Below are 20,032 nucleotides of genomic sequence, written 5' to 3'. Positions count from 1 at the left end.
AATCCATTGTGCAGAAATTAGTCGAGGCAAAAATTAAAGGTGAAAGTGAACGCTGGATGACAGAGATTCGCGAAAAGAAGAAGGCCGCGCCTAGGATATTTTGGAGCCACCTAAAAGCGCTGGGTAGGAAGTCTGTCACAATGCAACAACATATGGTAGATGAAGGAGGAAATAAATTGGAAGGATATGAAGCGCTAGGTTACATCCGAAAGATAACAGCCGATTCGTTTAAAAAGGTCCCCCAGGGGATTCCCCCGGTGAGTAAAAGTACGCAAAGGAGTGCAACCGACGAAGATGTAGTACTAGAGAATTTCAATTGGAAGAAGGCCGAAGGAAAAATTCCTAAGCGCACTACTCCGGGCTTAGATGGGGTTCCCGTCAGCCTCATTAACGAACTCGGGCATAACACTAAAGAAGCACTGCTGAAAGCCGTAGAAAAGTGCTTACAGGAGAGGGAAATACCAGACAGTTGGCGAAAAAGTAGAATGAACTTAATCTATAAAGGCAAGGGAGAAAAGGATAACATTCGCTCGTATAGACCGCTAACAATTACATCGGTGCTATACAGGTTGGCGATGCAGGCAGTAAAATTAAAAATAGAAGCGTGGGTAGAACAAAATGATATTTTGGGAGAACTTCAGAATGGATTTCGAATCGACAGGCGGTTAGACGATAATCTGTTTGTTCTTACCCAGTGTATAGAAATATCTAAAATAGAAAACAGGCCCTTATACGTAGCTTATCTAGATATCACCGGGGCGTATGACAACGTTAATCAGGAAATTTTGTGGGATATATTGAAGGAAGTGGGCATAGGTGACGACTGTGTACAGCTTTTGAGGGAAATATACCGAGGAAATACAGTTTGTATAGAATGGGAAGGAATAAGTAGCAAGGACAGCGTTGAAATTAGCAAGGGGCTGAGACAGGGATGCCCTTTGTCCCCGCTGTTATTCATGCTGTACATGGCGAGGATGGAAAAAGCGCTAGAAAGTAGCAACATTGGATTTAATTTGTCACACAAACAGGTCGGAGCGATGGTTGAGCAGAAGCTTCCAGGTCTATTTTATGCTGATGATATTGTCTTATTTGCGGACAGTCAAGATGATATACAGCGACTGGCAGATATATGCGGAAGGGAGTGTGAGGCTCTAGGACTAGGATTTAGTGCAACAAAATGTGGATTGATGGTATTCAATGATCACGGAGACCATACGGTATTAATACAGGGCCAAAAAATACCGAGGGTAAGCGAGTACAAGTACCTCGGAGTATGGGTAAATGAGGGGGATAGATATATGGAGGTACAAGAGAAAGCATCGGTAGCAAAGGGAAAGAGGAATGCTGCAATTATGAAGCACAGAGCTTTATGGGGATACAATAGGTACGAGGTGCTTCGAGGGCTGTGGAAGGGTGTGATGGTTCCGGGGCTTACATTTGGGAACTCAGTGGTGTGCATGAAGTCAGAGGTGCAATCAGGAATGGATGTAAATCAAAGGACGGTGGGCCGCCTCGCGTTGGGCGCTCACGGGAAGACGACAAATGAGGCGGTAAAGGGTGATATGGGATGGACAGGCTTTGAAGTGAGGGAAGCGCAGAGCAAAATGAGATTCGAAGAGAGGCTGAGGAAAATGAAGGAGAGTAGATGGGCAGAGAAGGTTTTCAGGTATTTGTATAGAAAAAGCGTTGACACGCAGTGGAGAAAAAGAACTAGGAGGCTCACCAGTAAATATACGGCTGGCAGTGCGGGCGATATGGCAACAAGGAGCATTAAGCGGAAGGTCAGAGAGGCGGAGAGGACTTATTGGATGACAGCGATGGAAAAGAAGCCGGCTCTGAGTAACTACCGAAAAGGAAAAAACGAAATAAGGAGGGAAAGGTTTTATGATAATTCAAGGGGAAGCGCTTTACTGTTTGAAGCAAGGTCGGGCTGCCTTAGAACGCGTAGTTATAAAGCGAGATTTAGTAACGAAGAAGAACAATGTACATGCTGCGGGGGAACTAAGGAAACGATGGAACATGTACTGATTGAATGTGGCGATATTCACCCAGGTATACGTGTGGGCACGAGTCTACATGAAGCCTTGGGTTTTAGGGACAACAATGGAAAGCTGAACACGTCCGCGATAGAAATAAGTAAGAGACGGTTAGAGTATTGGTGGCAGAAAAGTAGAGATAAAGAACAAAAATAAATAATGGGGGAAAAATAAGGTCATTCTGCCTTAAGAGGCAGAGAGATGGACCGTGAATTTATATTTTTTGGTATAATAACATAGATTTAATCAATGTAGATAAGGTATTAGGCCAACATGAAACAAGGAAGCTTTTTTTTAATTTTTTTTTTTCTTCTTCGAGCCTGGTGGCAGACATGTCACCGCCCCGTTTTAAAGGGGACGCTCATAGCATCCATCCATCCATCCTCTCCACGCTGTACTGCCTGGCGATCGACAACAGCAGTAATCATAGGCATTACTAGACTAGTATAGTAACGTTGAGGTAAGTCGCACATATGTACCCATAATTGCTATCTGTTACAGTTTGCTTCGTTCTACATCAAGATAATGGTACGGTAAAGGGATGTCTTGGTGTGACCGACGGGTATAGCAGTGCTGTTCTTGCGATAGCACAACCGACCATTTAAGCTGCCGGCAAGTGTGACAATATCAAGACATAGAACCACTACTAACGAGGTTTTCTGCTTTCTTTCACCACATTCTGGCTTTTTTTGCGTAAAGGCTTCAGTAGTTTATTGTATGTTAATCCTTCAGTAGCTAATCGAAGGACTAGATATATATTTGCTACCTGTGGCACTCTTCGGCCATCATTGGCCCTGGCGCCACAAAGTCTAAAGAGACATTTCCAACAACAACGGAGCCAGCGGTTGCTTGCACGATAAAGCTTCTTTTCGCGTTTCCAAGGCATCTATTCAGCTGGAATGTGAAAGTCGCCTAAAGGTAAAAAGGTTTGAACGACGTACCTGTTTCGAGTGGTGAGCTAATGAGGCCAGCTGCAGCACGGAGACGTTTAGGTCGAGACGGCCTAAACCGGCGCTGGAACAACACGCAAGCGGAGAACACCACCGTAAAAATGGTCTCGCCGTGCATATAAATGAACTTGAATGACACAGCTCGAGCCAGTTGGTAGCGCCTGTACCTCGTGTTCCTTCTATCCGTCCTCACAGCGTACAGTACGCGCACCGCAAGATCACAGAACAAAGCAGCGGTCAAACTGTCTCGTACACATGCACACAAGCACACGCTCCTGGCCCGACTGAGCATCGGCGCGTTCGCAGAGATGAGCTTCTCTAGCACCAAAACGTTGAAGCGCAAGACCGCGCATGCCCTTCTCTACGCGTGCCGCTGCTGACATGGTTTATCAGAGGTTGCTCACGGAGCTCATCCTGGACTTGTGTCCAAGCGAAGCATCGCTTCCGCGAGCGCCTAGCACGGCAACGCGGGGCGGGGATACCCCTTGGATGACGAAGCGCTTCCAGCGATGTTCGTGTGATGTGCGCGTTATCTGGATCATCGCGTCGCGTACAGAAACCGCGGCTCGCGTCGTTTCCAAGATGGGTGCTTTGTGTAGCGCGGCGCTTAAAGACGAATACCGGCCAGGCACGGGAGAAAGGAACGCTCAGGCTAGCTGGGCTCGAACGACAACAGGCCAGCCGCCGCTTTAAGGAGGGTGTGGGGCATTTTTCGCAGTGCCGATAACAGGCACTTTTAGGATTTAGCGTACGCAAAGTTAGCGTTCGTTCCGTACGCCCGCTATTTCCGTCACTTAACGTGCGCATCCAAGAGGCTGGCGTATGACGCATGCGCAGTGGCGACAAACGCTAACGCAACACTTTGCGTCCATCTTATTCTAAAACTCCCTAATACAGTGTCGTTTACGTTACGATAGCCGCCGCGGTGTACAAGTTGTTATAGTGCTAGACTGCTGACCCGAAGGTCGCGGGATCGAATCCCGGCCGCGGCGGCCGCATTTCGATGGCGGCTAAATGTAAGTATAGAGGCCCGTGTACCTAGATTTGTGTGCACGATAAAGAAGCCCAGGTGGTCGAAATTTCCGTAGCCCTCCAACTACGGCGTCCCTCGAAATCACACCGCGATATTGGGACGTTAAACTCCAACACTTATATTGTTATACGCTATACGATACTACCATTCCATGCTACCGCACCAAGATACGCAAACGTTTTGGCTGCGCCAGTTAGTCGATGCGCATGGCTACGTGATGATTTGATGAGTGGGCAACGCCTGCTTTAACCCTTTGTAGGTTTGCCTATATTTTTCACACGGTGATATAAAAACCCGCTGTGGTATATTGATATAAACTACAGAGAAATTGTATCAAACAAATTTCATCAAAATCAAGCCAGTAGTTTACTGGAAAAAAAAGTTGGACATATATGTCCCACTGACTCATGAGAGTGTTTTCAATAAGTGGGAAAACACTGTCCCACTGTCTCATGAAGGCACCATCTCGAGATTGCATCAGCGGGTATTTAGCATGAAACGGCCGAAGGAAGTGGCACACAGTATTATTTCGCAAGTTATGCTGAAGAAAGTCGTGCGGACCTCATTTCCAGCAGTAGAACACCACCTGCACACAGAACGAAAAAAATACAGGACACACGCCGTTGAGCGCAAGGTATCGTGTGTCGTGTATTTTTTAGATGCGAAGCATCTTATGGCGGAGTTCACACCGGTGGTGTGCGGCGTGACCACCCTTACTGAGCATGCGCAAACCCTCTCCACATACACCTCCACTCCCCCTCTCTCCTTCCCCTCTCCCTCTTTTCCCCTCTCCACTCCCCCTCTGAAACGCGGGCTCGACATGCCGAAACGCTGCTTCGCATCGCCTCATGGTCCCCTTTAGCGGGAGATGGCGTGATTCTTTTCGTACAGTAAAGTGTCCGGGTCCACTTAGAGCACATCTAAAGACGAATCAACACCAACTAGCACCACCTTGTAGCTCTACTCAATTTTTCGCCTTTACGGTATGTACCGTGGCCTCCTTCTGCGTCCGCGTCGTCTTTTGCGCAACAGCACTAGGTCGTGTAACGCGCACGTGACCTCATCGCACCAAGGGCAGCAGATGAGCGAGCGTGCGAGGCAACGACAGAGGCGGCCCAACGATTCGCGTAAAGGGTCCACCCCAACGCAACAGAACCCCGCTAACGACCACCAGCTGTCTTGAGGACACTCGAAAGAGAAGGCCGTGACACCGCACGCGCCCACGGACGGCCTTTGCGCCACGCAGCGTCAAACAAAATTGGACCGCGAGAGAAAGCACGAATCTCTATCGCTGCAGTGAGCAGGTTCGGTATTGTTTGTTTATTTTGAAAGTTGTTTATGCATTTATTTATGCCTTTACTTATTTATTTATCTTACTTGTTTCCGACTTACACGGGGACGAAATTCAAGAAAGAGCCCTGTACTTAGATTGCATGTTAATGACCGCCGGGTTGTCAATATTGATCCCAAAGTCTTCCAGTATACGGCATGCCTTACAATCATATCGTGGTCTTGGGCACGTAAAACCCCATATTTTTTTTAACCTCGATGTGGGCGTTCAAGAGCTCTAATACCAGTGTCACGCGCTGTACTACTGATCGTGATTAAACCCGCGACCGGGATCAAATTTCTCAACAGTGATTGGCTTCCATTCTGCTGCCTGCGTAACGGAGCCAATCGCAATCAAGAGATTCGATCCGGATGAGGCCCAATCACGATCAAAAGTGACCGCGTGACACCGGTACCAAATAAAGCCGAATGCACCAAAACGTAGGCACACGTATAAAACATAAAACATGGCGACATAACAAGTTTAGACTTAAAGGACCCCTAAACAACCTCTGAAAATGCAAAGAACGAGCGCGTTGGTCGCTCCCGGCCTTCCCCGTCTTTGGGGCACAATACGCGACGCCAGGGGCGTAGCCAGAAATTTTTTCGGGGGGGGGGGGGGTTCAACCATACTTTATGTATGTTCGTGCGTGCGTTTGTATGTGTGCGTGTATATATATACGCAAGCAAAACTGAAAAATTTCGGGGGGGGGGGTTGAACCCCCCAAACCTCCCCCCCCCCCCTGGCTACGCCCCTGCGCGACGCTATAGCAGTCTGTTCTCGTGACGTCATGAGAGAAATAAGCTCTCGATTGGTCCATATACGAGAGATGTCAGTTAATAATAGTAATATCTGGGGTTTAACGTCCCAAAACCACGATATGATTATGAGAGACGCCGTAGTGGAGGGCTCCAGCAATTTCGACCACCTGGGGTTGTTTAACGTGCACCTAAATCTAAGTACACGGGCCTCAAACATTTTCGCCTCCATCAAAAATGCAGCCGCCGCGGCCGGGATTCAATCCCGCGACCTTCGGGTCAGCAGTCGAGCGCCATAACCACTAGACCACCGTGGCTTTTTTTTTTTTCCTTTATTGCCTGCCCACTAGACCACCGTGGCGAGGCGAGAGATGTCAGTTGTGAACTGTCTCCTACCCTGCTTTGTCATGCAGTGGCACATCCGTTCTGCCTCGTCTCGCATGACTATCGTGCGCGATCAACTTATTTCACCCCACTTTGTGCACTTTCGACTTCCCAAGACGAGATAACAGCGTGCAGCCGAAGAGCGCGAAATCCTGATCGGCTCAACGCTAAGAGCTGACATTGCCCACCAGTTCCATTAATCTATTAAGAAATAAGCAGCGAGGAAGAGATAGCTCCCCTGGAAGTGTATAGTGAAAGCGAGCAAGAAACCACTCCCTCGTCTTTGAACTCGATGTGGTTTAGGGGCCCTCTAAATCATACAGAAGCCTTATTAGAGGGCACTAAAATTTAGCTTAACCTAACCCTTTCAGACGCCACCTATGAAGAACTGTCTGTAATAAATTCGACAAACCGATACAACGTTATTTCAAGGCACTCGAGATTCTATTGCGACAAAAATAATGCCATAATACGCTAATTTATATGTGTTATAGTGATTAATTATAATTCAATTGTAATTAAATATCTATTTATTATGAAGTTATTCCTGCCCCGTCTTTTTCATTAATAGAATGAAATCTTACGTAAGAAATGTAGTGCAAATCCGTTTTCGGGTATGTCCTTTGAAGCAATGAAAAATTATACTTTTGACGTGGTTCGCGGGAAGAGGCACGTCGAACAACCCGTCGAACAGTGTAGTGCCTTCAGCAAACTGATCATATACAACAGTACACCGCGAAATGAAGTTAAATGAAGAGAAATTTATTATGCAGGGAATTCATTTCACCCAAAGCACAATGTATCTTGCCCTCTCTTAGCCCCTGGTCGTTACAAATGGCAAAAACAAGCGGCGTACACAATTGTATACATAGCGTCTCAAAGGGTTAAGGTACTGGTATCTTCTACGGTAATCTTTTAAGCATTGCGAAAGGAGGCTAGCTCCCAGTCGCTCTTAAAGGCCGATGGATGACGATGGCGAGGAAGCACGGAGAAGGGCGCGAGGCGCAAATAAGGGCGAGGAGGAATGCTTGGCCCCCATTCTTGGCTCATCTCATACACACACACACAAAAATACAGAATGATGAGGCTAAGACCTCGGCACGAGATTGCACGCTACTAGGAGTCCCGAGAGCGCAGCAGTCGCGGGATCAACTCGCTTCCGGCCTGGCGAAACAACTCGGCGACCCGAACAAGACGATGGAAACGCGAATAGTTAGTATGGTATAACGCGGGTGGTAAAATAGCATAAAAATTTATTTAGTCGAAAGAGCGCCTGAGCCCGGTCCCCGTCGGCGACGAGTGACGTGAACTGTGGATATAAGTGATAAGTTGTAGCTTTGTTTATTCTTAACGAACACTGAACGCGGAACCAAAGAGGGCTACTGAGATCCTGCAGCTACGCCTATAGTTTGCAAGGTAAGTTTCCATTCACTCGAAAAGTAAATTTAAAAAAAAAGGAAGTATAGGAGCTGAATTTTTAACGAGCATATACTGCTATGTTAATTGTGAACTCTGCTAAGGGGGACGCAAAGCGTGCATCAGAGTTATGCTTGTCATAACTACCACATTGTAATTAAAAACTACAATTAAAGCCCCCTACGCTTTCCTTGGCTAAATTATTCATTGGCTTCATGTAGTTATGTGCGCGAACTAATTCCATTTATGCCTGCAAATTTTTTCATTTAATCAACTCAATTAACCCATTGCCGTCCACGGCCGGTTGCGCTTCCAATTCATTTGCACCCATTCCGTCGTTTCAATTGCCCAACAATAATATGTTCGGCTCATTACGTTGTGTGCCAAGCCCCATGTTAATTTTTTTCCCTCCTAAAAGCCTTTTCGGGCGCGGTATCCACATTTATGGACGGAATTTGTCTTTGCCATTTCTGCCGACCTAGTGGCCACGAAAAAGCAAAATACATTGAACTTTGGATGACATGAAATACTTGCAAATTCTCTGTGTCTTTATTTAATTTCAACGTGCTGCGTATTGCTGCAGAACGAAAGATGAAGAAGAAGTAGGCTTTATTGTACGGCCACAGTGACGGGAAGATTGCTGATGCATTGCAGGTGTTTCTTAAAGGTTCAAAAAGATTTAGGTTATAAAATGTACCTTTCCAAATTTTTATTTCTACTTTCATTTCTTTTTTCATAAATTGTCGGTTTTCTTGCTTCGATTCTATTCTATACTATTATTAGAACCTTAATTCTAATTCATTTATACTTCTTCCGTATTAATTAAACAAAGTTCGAACTTCAATTTCAACTTTGCCCTTAAAAACTAACCGCTTTTTGGCCAATCGCCCAGTGTGGGTATGAGCCACAGCTTCAAGGGTCTACTCTACTCTACTCTACTCTACTCTACTCTACTCTATAAAATGGGCCGGCAGTATGGTCTTGGTGGCCCCAGGTCCCTGGACTCGGGCGGCAGCCTCGGCCTGTCGGACGGCCCAGAGCTGTTCATTCAGCTCCGAAAGAAGGGGAATTTAAGGGTCGTTGTTCCTTTCTTAGGTACAAGCTTAATGAGAACTAACAGACAATCAACCCAAGGAATGTATACAGAAGGTTATTTGTAGTAATTATGACATAAATGTGAAGAAATTAGAGTGGACCGAACCTACAACTTTCGAATAACGCGTCCGATGCGCTATACTAATGCTGCAGACTATCATATCGCTGAAGCCGTATACTATGTTCGACGAGGGGTCTGGCGTGTCGCGTTCCGGCAGCTGTGTCAAAATTTTAACGTTCATTTGTTTAAAATGAATACAACCAGTAATAATATGCGCATGTTCTTCGAACCCACGATTTGTTTGTCTTTTTTTTCTGCAAAACTATAACGCGATTGCCATCCAAACACGATGAATTACTAGAAAATGCGCTAATCAAAATACTACTTGCCTTGTTTTTATTACAATATCGAGTGTCTTGAAATAGAGCTGCGTAAATGTGACGCATTTACAGATAATCCATGCATTGTGCCTGAAGGGGTTTTAATGCCGACTAGAATATCGGCAGCATCTCGGACGCCGCCACCATTACTGGCAAGGAATCTCAGATCCCCCTCGCTATAGTGTAAGGCTATGTGTCAGCAAAATAATTTTCAATCGATGTACAGGCAGCCATGCACGCCATGTTATGCAAGCCTGTCCACGCTAATTAAGTCTCGCGTTTTTTTGTATAAAGTGTAATTAAAACTCATTTTCTGCAAAAATATATTAAAGCCAATTCCACGCCTGCGCAGTCTGAGTAATCAGCGGAGCTGGCAAACAAGCGCCATCACCTGGCGAAGATACATTGAGTTCTTTTATCTGTCTTCACCTTCTTTCTTTCGTGTTTCTTTTTTCTTATCTTTTTACATCTTGCTCTTCTTTATTTCTTTCTTTATCTCTTTCTCTATTGCCCTTTCTCCTCCTTGACCCTAACATCACTCCTCCTCTCCCTCTCCTCCCTTTCCCACCCCCTTGCTATGCTATGCTATCCATGGCGATGCTATGCTAGAAGGCGCTTGGCACATACCCCTTCCAATGGAGCCGGTCACGCGAACCGGCGGAACAAAAAGCTATAACTGCACCGCTGTTGAAATTATTTACACAGTTTTACAGTCTCCGCCGCACCAGACCGTCGAGACTATCCAGAAATGCTACCTCTGTCCTTAATGCCACGATTACTATAAAACAACGGTTTCGAGAATATAGCGTTACATACATTATGAGCTCCTGCGCTTCGTTTCATTGCGAGTTTTAGGTCAGGTACCGACGAGTATGCACTGCCTGAGGGTGGGTATCTCCTGCTGCAGGTCTCTGTCATAAATTGCGGGGAAAAAATATTTGAAAAATTATTTAAGCCGTTGGGGTAAAAAAAAAAATATGTGTAAAACAAGCTGTGAGCCGCTTTTCTCTCTCCCTCCTGATTTCCCTCTCCACTTTTGCTCGAATAACTAGAGGAATTGGTGGAGCTAATAGACTAAGCACTGGCTACCCCCTTTGTCATCTGATCCACCCCTCTTTTATTCCTACCTCTTAGCGTTAGACCTATCATTAAACGTCGCCTAAAATGTGCAACAGCAGAGGAAAACATACGCGTTTCGTTTACATGCACGCGAGATTACGGCACGCCAGGCCCGTAGCCAGGGGACCAGGCCCCCCGCCGAAATTTTGGTGAAGTAGGTGTTTTTACCATAAATAAATAATGAAAATAGGTGTTTTTCTCAAACAGTCAGGGTTTTCAGCAAGTGCCCCCGCCAAAAAACGAATTCCTGGCTACGGGCATGCGGCACGCATTTTCGCTGCCAGTGTTGCAATGGGGTACGAGCCGCGGGCCCTCTCGAGGATGTCCGGGTATGTCGTCGCCGCACGCGATCCGCGTCCATTGCGTCTTTGAGCTCCAATCTCAGACGGCGGTGACAGAGCAGGGAGAGGGGGGGGGGGGGAGGTAGTGACGAGGCGGCCTCCGTTGGCGCCTGCGCTCCTACGATTCCAATTGAAGAGTCGCCACAGCCCTTTCCGACGAAAAGTGGGCCAAGGATACGAGCAGCACTGTCGCATTGTATACGCGACACGGAGCGCAGCTCGAGCGCTGTGACGAAATATCATGGCAGGCAACCGATACAGATAAGGAGGGTATAGAGCTCGGACAAAAACATCTGGCACCGAAAATGCCTTCGGAGGTTTTTTAACGTGGTCTGTGTGACGCAACTAGATCGAACAAAGCAAAGTTGGTAAAAATGAAAAAAAAAAAAAAAACCTTAAAGGGCCCCTCATCAGCCTCTGAAAATACAAAAAAAAAACGAGCGCAATATTCTCTCCTGGCGTTTCTCGTCTTTCTGGCGAACTTCGTGACGCAGAACAGTGATCCCCGTGACGTCATTATAGTCCATGCTCTCGATTGGTCCATATTCGCGAAATATCATATGTGAATTGTCTCCTGGACTGCTTTGCCATGCAGCCACCCATCCGTTCTTCCTTGCCTCGCATGACTATCGTGCGCGATCAACTGTCTTCACTGCATCTTCTGTTTGCGACTGCGCAAACGGAGATAACAGCTTGTAGCCGACAAGCGCGAAATATTGATAGGGTCAACGCTTAGTGCTGACATGGTACACGTGCTTTTAAGAAATAAGTGTAGATGGGGAGATATGGCCTGTAAAACGGCCTGTAATGCGGCATGTAGTGAAGGTGAGGAGGAAACCACCCCCTCGTCTTTGAACGCGGGTTGGTGAGGGGCCCTTAAAGGGACACTAAAGAGGAAAACCATTTTTCTCGTATTAGTAAATTACTCTTTCACAATATCAAAATCACCACGCTTGCCGCGAGAAGGCTCATGGTAAGCGAGAAAGCGCGCAAAAAGAAAGTGATGGTGGCGACGCCACCTTGAAGTTTCCGCACCAGCAGTGACATCACAGATTTTGAAGGCGTCTTCTATGGCCTACGTAGCTCCTAATCGGTAAAAATGAAGTAGAACATCCTCTGAGGTGGCCGCAGAGTTGACACACCAAGTTTCAGTAAATTTCGCTGTGTCATTGTAGTCAAAATACGGGAAAAGCCCTCGAACGCCGTGACGTCACGTCGGGAGGTTTCGGCGCGAAATTTAAAACTGAAACTTTGACCGTCATTTCTTGTTTTACGAATAAACCTGCGTTTGAAGAGTATAATTTACCAGCGTAACCTGATTCACTGTTTCGCTTTAATTTCCCTTTACCGATAGGTCCGTAACACTGAGTTTACGAAAATTGCAAAATCAGTCGAGAGACGACGCTTGTGGGTGCTTGGCGTACATAGGCAAGTACGCCAGAGTGAGCGTGCCGCTAGAATCTAAAGCTGCCCATTCACATCTACTTTCGTGATAGCAAAGCCGCTACAAGCGTTCGCAAATGCCACCCACTGAAATGAATTGACTGGGATTGTATTCGCAATAAGTGATATCTGACACGATTAAGGAAGTCTGTCATGAAGTCGGCATGAATTATCACAAGCTTAACGACGCCGCTGACACCTTCATGACATTGATATATTTGGGCAGCACAATAACAATCGCGCAAGGTTTTTCTATCACGAAGCCTTTCCTGTTTTCCTGTTCAAGCGCTTAAATTTTTTCAACCAGGTCTGCGTAATTTCAAGTACACGTGATCACATAAGGCACGTTAATGATATCTGTAATCAAGATTCCTTATTTTTGCCACGGCGACAGCTGCATCAACATTCAGTATATATAATTCGAAGTACAAGTTGGGCTTCATTCTTCTCCTGATTTTCATTGTCATGTACTTAATTATCACCTACGTCATTACCTTCATCTGATTAACCATAGTCATAATATCCTGACCAACGCCTTTTATTTTATTTTTTTAGTCATCATGCTCATTTACATTCTCAGTTGCTTATCTTCGTCATCTTCGTTTTCATCCACTTCTTAATAATTTTTTTTGTTTATCACCGTTTCAAGTTCACCTCGAATATTACGAGATGTGCTACTTTTATGTCCATTATGGCTAAGCGTAGCAATCAACGGGGCGGGTGAACAGACTAGATCTGCTATCCTCAGTATGGGATTAACTAAATAAAGTAGTAAAACAGTCCTCCGTGGTGGCGTAGTGGTCACGGTGCTTGGCGGACCACCCGAAAGACGGAAGTTCGATCCCAGCCGCGACGGACGCATTTAGATGGAGGAGAAATGCCAGAGGCCCGTGTACTGCGCGATTCGAGTAATAATTTTAGTTGTTGGGGTTTTACGTCACAAAACCAGGATATGATCGTGAGGGACGCCGTAATTGAGGGTTCCGGAAATTATCGACCGTCTGGTGTTCTTTAACATAAATCAAAGCACACGGACTCTCTAGCATTTCGCCTCCATCGAAATGCGGCCGCCGCGGCCTGGATTCGATCCCGCGACCTTCGGGTCGGCAGTCGAGCGCCATAACCACTATAGACCACCTTGGCGGGTTCCCGCGAGATTTTAGTGCACGTTAAAGAACCCCAGGTGGTCAAACTCGTCCGAAGCCCTCCACTATACGGCGTCTCTCAGCCTGAGCCAATTTGAGACATTGAACTCCAAAAACCAAGCAACCGGAAAAATAAAATAGGTGCGTGACGTCACTGCCAAGAGAGTTCTACGCGGAGCATGCGCACAAGGCTCCCTTGTCCCACTGCTGCGTTCAACCAGCCGGCGACGCCTTTATTTCAATTTTCAACGCGGGAAACGAGACGCGAGTTCCTTCCGGGACTTGTAAGCCAAGTGATTAGGCGCGAGAGGTTAGTGGGCTGTTAACGTGGACAGGGTAGTTTCGAGAGAGCGTGTATGGGTGTGTGATGTGTCTGTGCAGCCAACAGCACTTCCTCGCTGCTTTTATTAAGGAGAGGAGGAAAAAGAGAGGGAGGAGGTCACGCTAGTCGGTTACAGGACTCTCGCGCCTTTGTTAGATTGAGTCTAATTCGCGAGACCCGCCAGATATACGCAGCCAACGACTTGGCATGCAGCGTCCTCAAGCCATTAATGCGCTGTCGCGTAGACGTGGAAGTCTATGGATTCTAGAGAACGTAGATTACAGATACATCAACCAAAATAATTAATATACGGATTGAAATTGTATGAAAATAGCGTTGCTGCTATTAACAGTGAATATACTGCAATGGTCGAAGTCAGCCAACACTAGCCAACGGTCATCCAACGCTAGCCAAACCAACATTAGCCATTGTTGGTGTGTGCGAACAAAAAAACCCGCAGGGTACCTTACGAATTCGCCTAAGACGACTTGAAGGCGAAATCCATCTTTTTCTTCCCAGTCGACTGTGTTGATTTCCCCTCCCCCTTCCCTAAGAAAACTTTCTACACCTAACGTGCGTGGTTTTGGACTGGCCTCCAAGATTGGAGGCATTACAAGCATTCTGCATCTCACCTGGTTCTGCATTGCCTCCGTGATCGGCCCACCTTTGACTTAGAGAGGATGTCATGTGATGACGCCATCATGTGACGCCACACATGTTTGCTTGTGATGTCATGGTGACGTCATATGGTGCCATCATACTTGTGACGATTTTTTTTTTTTTTTGCATCACTCGTGCTGACGCCGCCGGACGATTTTCGCGTCTATTGAGACATCTAGGGCTTTCGCCTTTAGTAGGTAGCTAGTTAAGGAAGGCATCTACTAGAGACACGTTGAATTCAGTCAGTAATGGTTATCGACATTACTACGAACATCACCACACCACATTTCAGAAGCTGGGTGTGAGACTCTGAAGACATTGCCTTCAGAAAAGCATCCGCATCAACACATCACATATCGATTTCCTTGAGGACCTCCTCACAGGGGTATAACGTATAGCCGCATGACATCACTAAGAAAGAAAATTGGCAAGTCATTGTATGCGTAGTGGTTGGGCTGTAGAGCCGGTAATTCGTCACTGGAAATTTATGCCGCTGCCTGGATTAAGAAAACAAGTCCCTTCACTCGTGTCTCGTTGAACCATGCATAATAAATATGTTCAATCCTCCACAGCTGTTAAAAACAGTTGTAAGTGAACCTCCGTATTCGTCTCCATTCTTAAGTTCCTTGGTTTTTTTTTTTTTTGGTTTTTTTTTCTAAAGTAGAGGCGTTCTATGTCTCACTGATTCCTCCGTGAGCAACGAAAATGTACTGCAGTAAAGACAACTTACACAATGGAACTACCTGCGCATGTGCGCACACAATAGAACAATGGCGCACGACATGCGTATAGTAGAACACTATACAGTCTACATTCGCAGTTGTACCGATAAGAACAACGGGAACTGCAACGTCACGCTATCCAGACGAACTTTATATGTCCGCATTGCATTACGCGCGTCATGCAATGCATTCCCGGTCGTCACCATGGGTAGGCCGCGGGTGCAGCGCACGGCAGAAGAGGAGGCTGCCGTACGCGAGAGCGCGATCGTGCCCGTAAGGCCGATCCCGAGTATCGGCAAAGGTATACAGAAGCCATGCGTATCCGTGCCATGAGAATCCCATGCGACAATCAAAGCACATGTGCATCGCATCGGGTCGCTCAGCATTTCTTGGGTTTGTTGAAATCCCTTTGGACTTTGATTCAGTTTGCATTGGAGAAAGCTTCGCGTTCAACCATCTTTCGTTAAGGGGCTATGATGTTCCGTTTTTTTTTTCTGCGCTCCTTTGTCAAAGCCGGTTATACTATGCAGCTGTTGAAATTCGCAGTGATTCACAAGTTTCCTGTTGTCAGACATACGGGACGTAGAACTTCACGACATTGGAAGTGGATGATTGAATGCATTGTAAACACCGGAAGTATGCCGTATAAATAATCTACAAACTTCATCAAGTGAGGCCGCCGCTGAAATACCATATCTTTTTAAAAAACAGTCACCGGTTTTCAGTTCTTTGCTGGCCATGTGCGACATCGAGCTTCAAGAAGTCCGTGTCAGTGAATCAAAATGAATGAATGAATGAATGAATGAATGAATGAATGAATGAATGAATGAATGAATGAATGAATGAATGAATGAATGAATGAATGACCTAACACGTGATGCGGACCGAGAACTGCGAACCGTACATACGAGAAATAACCATGGCGGAGGTGAACCAATTTGCAGCAAAACGAAATGTCGTTGGAAAGACTTCCAAGGTAGTATACTACCTTGGAAGTCTTTCACGATCGAGGCACTTATAAGTGCCTCGATCGTGAAAATTTGTATTGAAGATTTTAAAAACTGCGTCAAGGAAGAAAATGAATGACAACATTTTGACATATCTACAACCCACGTGGGCGATAAAGGGGGCTGTTGAGTGGGTCAAGACAAGCTTACGCGCGTATTCTAAATCAAGCGTTCTGCGTTTGTGGCTGGATGAAATTATATGCAGAGGATGAAATACAATATTTCGAATGAGTCAACGCGACCTGCCGAAAAGAAACGTCCACAATATTCAGCAATAACTCTTTGTTTTTATCGAAATAAAAATAAACGAAGCAGTTGTCACCATCTCTGGGCGACGGCTATCCCCTTTTCCCTTCGTTGTTAGGAAACAGAAATAAAAATTGAGAAAAATGGTATAGTATTGCGTTCGGTGAATTCATGCACCTTTTCGAGTAAAGTACATTGTGAAAACTCATTATCTCAATTGTGTTTGCTGTACCTTTGTTTGCATGAAAATGTTTCAACAAATTTGTGCAATTTTTATACAAATCTATATTTAATCATCTTTGTTAGTCTATGCATGTGTTTTACTAGTAATGCTTATTATAACCCGTTGTATAACTTGTTCATTTTTTTTTTCACTATGTACCATTTTTGCCCCTCCTGCTTGGTCTTCGGAGAGTTCTCGTCTTAACACATCCCGCTAATGCGAGCCCTGTAACCATAAGCATGTCCCTGTCAATCTGGCACTTCTTTCAGTAACGAGGACAATCTCTTGGTAGTTCGGAGTGAACGACGCTGCACATTTGCCAGCACACATACGCGCACATTCCGCCGCGTCATCCTGCGCTCGCAACGTCCTGCTCCCTTCTGTCATTTTGCAGCGCGAATTCGCCGCCTGGCGAGAGGGGGCGCTGCGCACGCAACATGCTCTCCACGCTGTACTGCTTGGCGACGGCAGCGCTAATCACAGGTGGGTCCAACCATAGAGTTTCCCACAATATTTACAAGAGGGAACTCTGGCGCCAGTGTCTATGGAAGCTGTAACGCATGGCGCTTCAGCGAGCATCGGAATGGTGGGCAGTACACGGATTTCTCTAAACTTTGTTCTTTCGGCTCCGTTTGGCACTGTGTCGCCTGCATCCGCTTTGTCACAAGACGAAGTTCAGCAAAAGTCAGCAGTTCCACTTCACCACTTTAACCTTTTTTAGTCTAACCAATTCAAATCTGGTCGCGAAGTTCCCAACGATCTAGTCTTTTATCCGCAAGAAAACCAAAACACAGCAATAAACAAAGACACAAGTGTGTTCGAAGCCCGTACGAAGACTAGGCAAATCCGTGTACTACCCATCATTCTCATGGTGGCTGAACGATCGCAGCGCCAGAGTCCCCTCTAGTTAATTTTAGGAAACTCTATGGGTCCCCCAACCATATAGTTTCCTACAATAATTACTAGATGGAACTATGGCGCTAGTGTCTATTAGTCACTGGAAAAATTTGACTCTATAGTGTCTATGGGAGCGCACGGCGCTTCAACCAGCATGGCAATGATGGGTGTTTTAGGGGCGAAGCTCCTTAAGGCGGCACCCGTTCGTCCCTCGTAGTCGTAGTCGTAGTGCGTAACCAGTCTTACGCTTTGACCTCCAAGGTGGTGCCGGTGGGAGATTTTTCCTGTGCGTTGTTGAACAATAAAAAATTCGCAGCGTTAGTTAAAAGCCGACTTCTTCTGTCTCCCATTCCCATTAGCAGCCATTCTTTACCTCCAAGGTAGTGCCTGGTGAGATTTCTCCTGTGCGTGATTAAACAATAAAAATTTTGTTCAAAACGCCGTTGATTGATGAAATAAACCAACGAAAGACGCCAGATGTTTTGTAAAAGCAAAACGAAAGAACGCCAGATGTTTCTAAAGCAAAACGAAAAGACGCCAGCTGCCTAACGAAAGACGCCAGATGTTTTCTAAAGCAATGGTTTTCTAAACAATGAAAATTCACAGCGTACATGTAAAATTAAAGTGAGCTGCAAGTCGTCATAACTCATCGAACCTTTAGTATAAACGCGCCCGATCTCACGTCGGTGATGATGTACTGGGCAGAATTCACGGAAGATTCACGGTTTACCGATGAACCTCCGCAGCTTCGCCCACTCATCATCATTCACTCCGTGGATATGCTGTGATTTTTGTAAAGTATGCAAGCAATAAATGCGCCTTCATCTTCGTATGGCATGCGAGGCAGTGACCAATAATTGACATGAAAGATCAAAAAACGATTATGTTGCTATGAAGTCTCCGGGATTGAGGAGGATATAGTTAAAACGGTATTCACCGGAATTAGTTTGTTCATAGCTAACACTGGTTCGAGCAGCGGAACAGCGACGTCATTGTCTGTCTTTTCTTTGTCGCTCGTTTTCAGTGCTACTCGAACCAGTGTTAGATATAGTTAGCGTCGCGCGCTTCATCTAGGGTTTATATTAATGTTCTTGCTTTTTCTTCTTTCTGTTTGCAGTTGCGCGAACACAGAGCGACGACGACCTGTTTCTCCCCACAAAGGAGACCTCGCTAGCGAGGCTTCTACCAGAAAACGGTATCCGTGAGCCAAGCTGTTATTTGCTTGATTAATTATTTAATTAATTATCTTTTTAATCTGAAGCATTTCACGAGCCGTAGAATGGAGTTTTGAGAATCCGTTTTTCGGTTCACCCAGAAAGGTACCACTTTCAGAGCTGATAGATAGATAGATAGATAGATAGATAGATAGATAGATAGATAGATAGATAGATAGATAGATAGATAGATAGATAGATAGATAGATAGATAGATAGATAGATAGATAGATAGATAAAGAAAGAGCTCGTGACGTAAGGTAAGACGTACATAAAACAATCTTATAATATTGTAATCACGACCAAATACAAACTAGACGATTAATTAAAAGGGAACTCCATTAGGGGGTCGTTACGCACATTCATTGAGAATTGAGAGGCACCTGGACTTATACCGGCACTGATTAATATTAGGTATAATTAGGTATTGTTGGCCAAGTGTTGCATAATCGTGGCTACTCTTAGCTGGTGTTGCCGGTGCATGCATGGAATGAGCACCTAATGCTTCACACACGATCGCACGTAGCGAATTCAACGTAATTAGTTGCTTGCAGTCAACCAAATGGCATATCTTACGAACTTTTGTAACTAACCGATTACTCAATAACGCCCAGAGTAATTCAACAGCTTTTTGACTTGTCATCGGTCACTTTATTAACTACAGTCGTTAACAACCTAAGAGTAAATAAAGCTCTGCCCACAGCCGTCGCGGTCCCACGCACAGAGAATCCCACTGCTCGTGCTCATTTACGTGACGTCGAGCACCCAGAGCACCCTCCACGAAAATCAAGTAGGTGATATTATCATACAGACACATGTCCGTGTCGCTGGCTTTTGGCCGAGAACTTCAACTTCCTGGCAAATTTCAGCAAAGATTCCGACATCACTGCTCAGCGAAACGTAATCTTTTCAGTACGGACGACGTACTTTTAATCGCTAATATGCGTTGTATTTAGTTTAACAGAGAAAGAGTACTCATTGTTAGAACGGAAACAGCCGAGCACGACTCTCTTGCACAGATGAATGGCAGGCGCTCTAGTTCTGAAGGTGGAGCTCGTATGTATTCTTAGGTTGTAACACAGCCTCCGAGATTGCGCGCCGGCAGAAAAACATGCCGGCGCGCAATCTCGGAGGTCATGGTGGTTGTATACCTGGCGACGCTGCTTTGAGCGCTTGAAGTTGGCGGAAACGAAAGCGATACCTCCACCGTCCTGCCACGAGGAGCCGAAGTAATGTATTAGCACTTCTGCGCTGCTCGTACGAGTACGTACCACTGGACATGATCGCATTAAATATTTCGAACTCCCGAA

The 20,032-nt window shown here is 45.8% G+C and overlaps 1 protein-coding gene across 1 annotated transcript in view; it reads left to right on the top strand.

Annotated features, from left to right (window-relative positions):
• Positions 1-7,624: 7,624 nt before the first annotated feature.
• LOC119407179 (collagen alpha-3(IX) chain) overlaps positions 7,625-20,032 on the top strand; it is an 85,550-nt gene continuing 73,142 nt past the window's right edge. The window contains exons 1-3 of the mRNA XM_049419624.1: positions 7,625-7,907; positions 17,006-17,094; positions 18,626-18,703. Coding sequence (XP_049275581.1) covers positions 17,049-17,094; positions 18,626-18,703 — 124 coding nt within the window. The 5' untranslated portion in view covers positions 7,625-7,907; positions 17,006-17,048. The remainder of the gene's footprint in view (positions 7,908-17,005; positions 17,095-18,625; positions 18,704-20,032) is intronic.

The sequence above is a fragment of the Rhipicephalus sanguineus genome, chromosome 10 (genome assembly GCF_013339695.2).
Source record: "Rhipicephalus sanguineus isolate Rsan-2018 chromosome 10, BIME_Rsan_1.4, whole genome shotgun sequence".
NCBI lineage: Eukaryota > Metazoa > Arthropoda > Arachnida > Ixodida > Ixodidae > Rhipicephalus > Rhipicephalus sanguineus.
This window is presented reverse-complemented; position numbering and strand designations above follow the sequence as displayed.